The following is a 10404-nucleotide window of genomic DNA, read 5'->3' as shown; positions in this document are numbered from 1 at the left end:
AAATGACACTCAAATCCAGCGTACAACCGAGAGACAACAACCTTAAGCTTTCGGTCCAATGGTCCCTGAGGGCAGTAGAAACGACAAATGTCTCGGCCTCTGTAAATGAAAAAGGTAAAGATCTCGTTCTTCTGCTTCTACTTGACTCAACATTTACATATTCAACTACATTTTATTTATGATGCCATGTTTACCATGTATGTACTCCCAAAATGACACCATACGAACTGAAAACATACAATCACTTGAATAACTTGGATCTCTAAACTAGTAACAACTGCGGACTAAAACACATGGGCTCCCAGAAAAGAATGAAGTACGCCCTAGATCTGACCTGAGAACATACATGTAGACCATATGAACAAGAACAGTTTAGAGGACATACTGAAGAACCCATCCCAGACTTGAATAATGACATACTATTCAAGTCCAATGCATGAGTAATAAAACTGAGGAAAAATAATCTGGGTGTTAACTTATGAATCTGGTTAGTTCTGTATAGATGCTCGTTCTATGTCCTGCATGTATTCATATTGGTGCTCTTTGTGTAGGGGTATACGGATCCATAATAGAGCCGATGGAAAAAAGAGTAAACACACAAGCTCAACGAACAAAAACAACAAAGGCCTCAGGACCTAGATCTGAACATCTGGGAGGTAGTATTCGAATCCCTGCAAGTTTAATTGTTGTAGATCTGGTAATAATAGATGTACTCAGTTCTGTGGTGTATGGATCTGTGATTTAACTGTGCTTCCTCCATGCATCACAAAACTGAGCTGCAGAAATTTAACTGCTCAAAATTATGTTTATGTGCTGGATCTGCAACAATCACCCCCAAACTTGCATCTGTGAATGACTTTTTATGTTGACTGCTTTAAATTTCCAGCATAGTGTAGATGTGGTTGATGTTTGAAGGTAGACTTGCTACTGGGTGCAGGATTCCAGCATAGGACGCGCTTTATTTTCTACGTTCGCAACCTGCAATTAACCAATATGTGTTAAAAAATAAAATAAAATAAAATAAAATCAACCTGCAATCTTCCATTTTTAATTTTTTGTTTTTTTTATTATATATATATATATATATATATATATATATATATATTCTTATGTTTTTTGTTAGTGAAAATCAAACAGAATTTAAAATTAGGAAAGAATTTAGAAAAATTGGGTTGCTTCCCAATAAGCGCTTTATTTTAAGTCTGTAGCTAGACGTCGCGGAAGTCCGGTGGCTAGATCACTTGTTCCTTTAGAGTCAAAGACTCGTATCAGTATCAAAAGGTGACTCCACGTATGGTTTCAGCCTGTGACCATTCACCTTGAATGCGTTGCCTTGGGCCTCATTAGTTATTTCAACTGCCCCATGAAAAAAGACTTTAGTAACCAAATATGGCCCAGTCCAGAGAGATTTCAATTTCCCTGGAAACAACTTTAGCCGTGAATTGAATAGCAACACCTTTTGCCCTGGCTGAAATTCTTTCTGTAAAATTTGACTATCATGAAACGCCTTAGTTCTTTCCTTGTAGATGCGAGAACTTTCATAAGCACCCTGACGCATTTCCTCCAGCTCATTGAGCTGCAATTGCCTAGTAAGCCTTATGCTCAAGCTTCATAGGTAGATGACAAGTTTTCCTATAAACGCGTCGAAATGGTGACATCCCAATAGGAGTCTTATAAGCTGTCCTGTAGGCCCACAATGCATCATTTAATTTTAAACTCCAATCTTTACGCGTTGAACCAACTGTTTTCTCCAAAATACGTTTTAATTCTCTGTTTGAAACTTCCACTTGACCAAATGTCTGTGGATGATAAGGTGTAGCCACACGATGATTAATCTCATATTTTGCCAACAAATTAGCAAATGGTTTATTAATAAAATGCTTCCCCCCATCACTAAGAATAACGTGTGGAATTCCAAAATGCGAAAATATAACCTCTTGGAGGAACTTCAGGACCACTGATCTCTGATTAGTTGGTGCTGCAATGGCCTCGACCGACTTAGAAACATATTCCACAGCAACAAAAATATAGTGGTTACCATGAGAAGATGGAAATGGTCCCATGAAATCAATACCCCAAACATCAAATAATTCAACAATTAAAATACTTTGTTGGGGCATCTCGTTCCTTTTGGACTGGTTGCCGACTCTTTGACACCTATCACAAGCCTTGCACCAATTATGTGCATCTTTAAAAAGTGTAGGCCAAAATAACCCACTCTGCAAAATTTTCTCTGCTGTCCTTTTCTGCCCAAAGTGTCCCCCACATGCAAAATGATGAGCAAACTTTATAACACTTTCCTGTTCTACCTCAAGAATACACCTGCGAATAATCTGGTCTGGGCAATACTTATATAGGTATGGCTCATCCCAGAAATAATGCTTTACATCAGATAAAAACTTCTTTTTCTGCTGAAACGTTAAATCTGGATGCACTACACCTTTAATCAAGTAATTAACAATATCAGCAAACCAAGGTGTTCTGATTTGTACTGCAAATAGTTGTTCATCTGCAAAACTCTCACCTAATGGTAGGGAATCCTCTTTGGAAGCCGTGGGAATAATTAATCTAGATAAATGGTCAGCCACCACATTTTCACTACCCTTTTTATCTCTGATTTCTAAGTCAAATTCTTGCAATAAAAGAATCCAACGAATCAATCGAGGCTTAGCATCTTTTTTAGACAACAAATATTTCAAAGCTGCATGATCTATAAAGACAATCACTTTAGCCCCAACTAAATATGAACGAAATTTTTCCAATGCAAAAACTACTGCCAACAATTCTTTCTCTGTGGTTGCATAGTTGAGTTGTGCATCATTGAGGGTTCGACTAGCATAATAAATAATTTGGGGAAGCTTATCTTTCCGTTGTCCAAGAACTGCTCCCACTGCATAATCTGATGCGTCACACATCAATTCAAAAGGTAAGCTCCAATTAGGGGTTGCAATAATGGATGTTGTAGTGAGTAGTGTCTTTAACTTCTTGAAGGCCTCCAAACAAGCCTCATAAAAAACAAAAGGAGCATCCTTAGCCAATAAATTACACAATGGTCAGCTAATCTTGGAGAAATCCTTAATGAACCGTCTATAAAACTCAGCATGGCCAAGAAAAGATCGTACACTCTTAACAGTTGTTGGGGGTGGCAACTTTTCAATTGCATCAATTTTAGCCTTATCAACCTCAATACCCCTGTTAGAAATCAAGTGGCCTAGGACAATTCCCTGCTTAACCATGAAATGACACTTTTCCCAATTTAAAACCAGGTTGGTCTTAATGCACCTTTCAAGAACTAGAGATAAATTCTGCAAACATTGGTCAAAAGAATCCCCAAAAATAGCAAAGTCATCCATAAATACCTCAACTACATGTTCAACTAACCCGGTAAATATGCTCATCATGCAACCCTGAATCGTGGCAGGCGCATTACACAAACCAAAAGGCATTCTTCTATATGCGAAAGTCCCAAAAGGACAAGTAAAGGTTATCTTTTCTTGATCCTCAAGGGCAACTGGAATCTGGTTATACCCCGAATAGCCATCCAAGAAACAATAAAATGCACGTCCAGCCAACCTTTCCAACATTTGATCAGTGAATGGCAATGGAAAATGATCTTTTCTAGTACCCGCATTGATCTTTCTATAATCAACACACATACGCCACCCAGTAGTCAAACGAGTAGGCACAAGTTCATTATTATCATTCTTCACAACTATAATACCATAACGCTTTGGCACCACTTGAGTTGGACTAATCCACTTACTATCTGAAATGGGGTAGATCATCCCAGCATCTAAAAGCTTCATAACTTCATTACAAACAACTTCTTTCATAATTGGATTCAATCGATGTTGAGCGTCAATGGCAGGCTTTACTCCATCCTCCATCAAAATTTTGTGCATACAAATTGTAGGGCTGATCCCTTTAATGTCAGCTATAGTCCAACCAATTGCATCTTGATAGCTTCTTAAAATGCGTAACAATTTATCTTCTTCTGTTGATGATAAATCAGCAGCAATAATAACTGGCAGCGAAGAATCTGCACCCAAATAAGCATATTTCAAGTGTTCAGGAAGCATTTTTAATTCCAATTTAGGTGGTTGCACCTTAGAAGGCTGCAGCAGTTTTTTGGGTTCCCCCAAACTCTCAAAAATGTGCCTCCAACGTGGGGGTTGAAAATGAACACTTTCCAAAGCTGAAACATACTCAAAAACCTCTTCATCTTCTGTATTTTTATTCTCAAACCCATGCAACACATTTAACAATGGATCAGATGTCAAACGTGGCATAATTTCAGCATGTAATAAGCTGTTAAGCACGTCAACACGCATACAATCTTGCACATCACCTGGCCTTTTAGTAGCTTCAAACAAACTGAACACAACAGATTGATCTTGCACTCTAAGTGTAAGTGTTCCAGCCTCTACATCAATTAATGTTCTAGCAATTGCCATGAAGGGACGTTGATGCGAATAATATAAGCACACAAATTAAACCCTCTTTTTGACAATTGTAGCAAAGTATGTAAGTAGGGATCGTTCTAAACCGGGGATTAGGAGGGCTTGCTAAAACCTCTAAACTGACTCAAAAACAAAAAGAAACAAAGTTAAAAATGTAAACAAAAGACTTTAAAACAAGAAAGTAAAAGGGGGATTTGAGTTTGGTGAAGTTGAAAGTAAAAACGAATAAACTAAAAACTTAAATAGATTTTAAACAAATTTGGGTTGAATGGATAATGGAAGGCTAGCTAAGGGGTTCTTCTCCACACATGTCTTGCTTGCATACAAAATGATTTCCAATTGCTCTTCGATAAGTTATGAATACTCAACGCCCCAAATTACCGTGAATTGCACTAATTAACTCTCAGTTTTTCAACAAGTTATTAGATTGGATGATTGCATACGACAACCCAAAACATTCCCTACAAGTTCCCTACATGAATTGCATAATAGAGATACAAGCAAGAATCATTAAGTTCTATGAAAAACATAAGCATTGACGAGGCACTCGTTACTATGATTTGCATGAAACTTATGCCAAGAATTTACTTAACGTGATTGTGACTAGCAACCTTCACTACTTGTGAATATAAGTTCATAACGATTAGGTGAAACTCCCTTATATTCTAGCGTCAAATTCATGCATGAAAATTAAGCGTGCACTCTCAACCAACATACACAAATTAGTTTTTATACGAACGGATAAGTAAATTGAATTCACAATTCAAGAAACGCAATTGGAAGTAATCAAATCATATAGCAAGCATAAACATGGTTTTTGAATCCCCCCCTAGCCAAGGGGGGTTTAGTTCCTCATTATTACAAAACAAAGATAAACAAATTTAACCATTGAAAAACAAAGGGAAGAAAGCACCTAAACGTTCCAACGATCCATGTTGGATAGCAAGCGCGTCCAAGGACTTTTCTCCTTCTCCTTGCCGCCACAACAAGGTTGGAATGATGTTGAAGGGTTGGTTATTTGGAGGAATGGATGGGAAGGGGTTTAGATATGTAGGAAAGGCAAGGAAAGGCTTGGAGAATGGTTAATTTCTGGATGATTTGAATGAGGTTGCTGCCATGGTATTTATAGGAAGAGGATGGACATGTTTAATGCAAAAATCTGGTGGAATGAAGTAGGTAAGGCATGGCAAGGTAGAGAATTGTTGGTGAGGGTAGGTTTTGAGTCATCCACTCACATGTCATGGTGAGTTAAGCATTGCATCATCCACTCAAATGTCATGGTGAGTTAGGCATTGCATCATCACTAAAAAAAATCTGGTGGAAGTAAAACAAAGGGAAGGCCACGGCATTGATGAATTTTATGGGGTATGCATGGTTTTGAGTGAAGTTTTGGCCAATCCTTCTAGAAATTTATCCCTTCTTGCAACTTGTATTTGTTTCACCAGATTTTTAGCATGTTCCTAGCCTCTTTTGTCTTCAAATTCGTCCATCCATCTTGCTCATATCATATGTAATCCATTACAAGCTCAAAACTGCTCCAAAATGCACCAAAATGCACTTTCTTGCTACCTTAGCCCTTTGGACCTACAAACACACGAAAATGGCTTAAAGTACTAAAATAACTAAGAACTAATAACGTAAATGCAAGAAAACTAGTTAACTAAGTCGCATAAATATGCGTCTATCAGACGTCCCAAAATAATCGGTGTTTGCATATCTTCATCCATATCCAAAATCACAAAATCTGCATGAAGATAGAAATTATCCACTTTAATAATTAGGTCTTCAATAATTCCCCTAGGATAAGCAACTGAATGGTCCATTGTTGTAGAATAACTGATGTAGACTTGATTTCTCCTTGTCCTAGTCTTTGAAAAACAGAAAAAGGCATTAAATTAATATTAGCACCCAAATCAATTAAAGCACGTTTAAAATTAGAATTTCCAATTGTGCATGAAATTGTAAAACTCCATAGATCTTGTTTCTTTGGGGGCAACTTGTGTAGTAGAACAGCGCTGCATTATTCTGTAAGAATTACTTTTTCAAAATCAACAAGCTTCTTTTTCTTTGTGCAAACATCCGTCAAAAACTTGGCATAAGACGAAATGTTCTTGATGGCATCAATTAACGGAAGATTAATCTGAACCTTAGACAAAGTCTTCATAAAATCTGTCAGCTGTTAGTCTTTAACTTTAGGCTTCAACCTTTCAGGATAAGGCATATGTGGCTCATACACATGATCCGCAACAATATCTGCACCATTTTCGGAACTGTTCAAGGGCTGGTCAGAATCTTTCAAATTGGCAGATTTTTCAATAATTCCCGAATCTGTTTTTGGCTGTGAAGCCACCTGCGAATTTCGAACACAAATTTCACTTATATTATCAAAACTTTTTCCAGAGCGTAAAATTCTTATTACCTTGCAATCTGCACCTCCCCTTGGATTTGGTTCGGTTTGGCTGGGAAATGTACCCGGTGCCCTTTCTGAAACCTGCAAAGCAATTTGCCCAATCTGTTTTTCCATGTTTTTCATTGCTGCCTGTAGATTTTGGATTTCTTGAGTGGTTGTATTCGTTAATTTTTCAATTGCAACCTCCCAAGCAGCCTTAAGTGCAGCAGGTTGCTGTACCTGCTGTTGAAATTGAGGCCTAGAGTGCTGATCTTTGTCCCACTTTAAATTAGGATGATCTCTCCAACCTGAGTTGTAAAAATTTGAATACGGGTCATATCTGGGACGCTGGAAATTGTTAAATGCATTAACCTGCTCTGTTGTAAAATCTGAACAAACATCTTTACGTGGGCAGCTCATAAAATCATGAGTTATCATGTTACAAATATTGCAGGCAGCTTGTAAAGGCTGCTGTACAGCAACCTGTGAACCTGGTATTCTCTGTAATAACATGTCAAATTTTGCATCAAACATTTTCTCCATTTTTTCAATTTGTGCTGTAACATATGGAAAACCATTAGACATCTAAAAAACATACCTAGATTGTGGCTGCTCAACTGCCCACTGCTGTGTATCTGCTGCCATTTTTTCAAATAACAAACAAGCCTCTTATGCATTTTTATCTTTGTACGAACCTCTGCATGAAGCGTTGACAAGAGTTTTTGTAGTCATATTCAACCCTCTAAAAATATATATGCATCTGATCAATAGTGTTGATACCCGAATGTGGACATTTTCTAATCAACTCTTTGAACCGCTTCCACGCCTCATGAAACTCTTCATTTGGTTTTTGGGCAAAAGATAAAATCTGAGTTCTCAGGTCAAGAGTTTTTGAAGCTGGATAATACTTGTTTAAAAATCTTTCACTGAGTTGGGCCCAAGTACTTATACTTCCAGTTAGGAGTGTGATGAGCCATCTCCTTGCTTGATCTTTTAGAGTGTATGGAAATAAACGGAGCTTAATAAATTCAGCTGAAAATCCTTTCACCAAAATATTTTTGCATCCCATTAAAAATTCTGCAATATGCATGTTTGGATCGTCAGATGATAACTCATGAAATGTAGGCAGAATATTCAACATGTGCTGCTTTATTTCGAATGTAGACCCTTCCTCAACTGCTGGATAAGTAATGCAACTTGGTATGTTGGTGGTATAAGCTATTAAAGAATCACCCAAAGGCTGGTCAGCCTTTGGGATTACAAATGCCATTTTTTCTTTGTTGTGCAGGTCCTCAGAAAATAAAGATTGCAGAAAAGTCTCCTGCAGTGACGGAACCCACTGCAAATTTGGCCCCCTGCGTCTCCTCCTTAAATTCTGCTCGAGTTCTGGATCCAATGGAATCAACTTCTGCACTGTTGAACGGGTGCTGACTATGCACAAATTATCTTTGTAATCTGCACTGTACTATTGTAATCTGTGAAAAATAAAATAAAAACAAAAAATTAAATATATTTTTTTTATATGTATAAATAGCAATAACTAATTTAAAATCTGATTAGTATGGATTATTTTAAATAATCCCCGGCAACGGCGCCATTTTCTTGATAGGGATTTTACTACTCATGTGAATGTGATAAAAACTCCTATAATACTTGTAAGAATCACAAGGTTGTTGTAGTATAAACGGATCTTGCAAGGTCATTCTCTACAGGGATTATTAAATAATTTGAAACTAACCAAATTTCAATTAATTATTGTAAAATAGAAATTGAGGTGATTGATTTTATAACCTACTTAAAATAAAAACGAAATTAATTAATTAAAATAAACAATCTGCAATATTGAAAACTAGAAGGAAAAGAAAACAGTTTTGGGAGAAATCAAATTAAGAAAGCGCTTGGGTTCCACCATCACCTAGCAATCCTATGAACTTTTACCAATTACTTATGATCTACACATGTCACTTTGAAGGTTAGATTTTCCTAATTTATATTCTACTTGGAACCTCCAACATAGAACATATATCTAACATGCAACCCGTCCGGACGTTCAGATCAAATCTGAACATGAAAGACTCATTATGCTTTATGAAAATCCTTTGAAAAACCATGCAATCCTTAAGACGTGGTATTCATCCTAAGTGAAATTACAATTATTAATCACAAGAAGTCAGCGTCAATTTTAGGGAACCTTCCGACCAAAATTGCATCAAATTACTTTTCTAAAGATCCTAATGGTGATCAGGCATTAAGACAATTAGATAGTTTTTATCCCGATGATTAACAATTCAAAGTATGCATGCAATCAATCATAAGCAATTAAATAAAAATCACATATTCATACTAAGGCTCAAGGCTTCGCCCTAGCAATAGAAATTAGTTACGCATATTCATAATTAAAACCATAGAAAATATATTTAAGAAAATGATTGAAAGCACCTTCAAGTAGAAAATCTTCAAAACCCTAGCAATTCTCTCTGTCTCCAAAATTGCTTAAAAGAAAGCCTACCGAAAAAAATTGTGGTAGACGGCTCAGCAATATATTTTCTAAACCACCACACAAACCCTAATCCCCATAAAAAAAAACATAACCCTAAATTAAAATGGTAAAATTCGACCAAAATCTGAACAGCCACATTTTAGACCCATAAGCTGCTCCAAAACTGGCCCAATATAGCTGAATTTAATATTTGGAATATTCTGAACACTTCTCCAGAAGGCCACAAACCCATCCGAGGTCATCTTGGGCTCCAAAAATGCAATTTAAGCCTAGAAACGTCATTTTCCAGCACTGCGCATCGCTCCTTTATTTTATCGCCAGAAAATAACCGCTTGGTGGAAAAATCCCAAATTTTGATACGATCAAGCTAAGTGACTCACGAACGTCCTCCAACTAGAATTACTCCAAAATTCATCCATTTGATCCTGTTTTACTCCAGAAGAAGTCGAAAGTCCTATATTGAAAATACAATTCAAAGTATCAAAATTCTTTCAAAATATTAACCAAAATATACTAAGATTAGGGTAAAATATATAATATAAAATCTACTCATCACCCCATATGGTTAACCCCTATCAACAAATGGGAAGTGGAAGTCAAGTTCTACCAAGTGAGGAGATATTGGCCATTCAGACACCCATTACATCATCTCCTGCCTCATTTAGCTACTCGCTAAGTCACCAAACGTATCTGTCTCTTGGTAAGAGGAAGGATTTTTACTCTCAGCAAGCCCATTACAACAAGAGGGATAAAAGTTCGTATCAAGACAACCAGGGGTAAACATACCGTCGACTATTATGACTATGGGGCCAAGCCTCACTCTTTCAAAGTGAAGGACTAGGTACTGAAGGAAATGCTATTATAAGAAGGCATACACATTACAAATATTTTGAATCTCAACCGCTTAAGATCTTTTGTCATATAAGCCATTCGGCAAATATTTAAAGAAGAGGGAATTTAGACAGCTTCTTCTGAGTCTTTTGCATTCCTAGCACTGGAACACTTGGTCTACGCTGACCTACCCTTATACTTCAACTCAGAGCTTCAACATGCAT

The 10404-nt window shown here is 37.0% G+C and overlaps 2 protein-coding genes and 1 non-coding gene across 3 annotated transcripts; 1 reads left to right on the top strand and 2 right to left on the bottom strand.

Annotated features, from left to right (window-relative positions):
* Positions 1-1255: 1255 nt before the first annotated feature.
* Positions 1256-1558, bottom strand: LOC114823527 (uncharacterized). The gene has a single exon (XM_029099011.1). It carries the CDS (start codon positions 1556-1558, stop codon positions 1256-1258), a length of 303 nt encoding a protein of 100 aa, XP_028954844.1.
* Positions 1559-6639: 5081 nt separating this feature from the next.
* On the bottom strand, positions 6640-8119 carry LOC139191299 (uncharacterized). Its single transcript, XM_070811887.1, has 3 exons — positions 7630-8119; positions 6880-7406; positions 6640-6810 (listed from the first exon to the last, which is right to left on the bottom strand). Exons 1-3 carry the CDS (start codon positions 8117-8119, stop codon positions 6640-6642), a joined length of 1188 nt encoding a protein of 395 aa, XP_070667988.1.
* On the top strand, positions 7628-7732 carry LOC114823528 (small nucleolar RNA R71). Its single transcript, XR_003771570.1, has one exon. It is a non-coding gene; the product is annotated as a small nucleolar RNA R71 (small nucleolar RNA).
* Positions 8120-10404: the final 2285 nt, after the last annotated feature.

Source organism: Malus domestica, chromosome 02 (genome assembly GCF_042453785.1).
Source record: "Malus domestica chromosome 02, GDT2T_hap1".
Taxonomy (NCBI): domain Eukaryota; kingdom Viridiplantae; phylum Streptophyta; class Magnoliopsida; order Rosales; family Rosaceae; genus Malus; species Malus domestica.
This window is presented reverse-complemented; position numbering and strand designations above follow the sequence as displayed.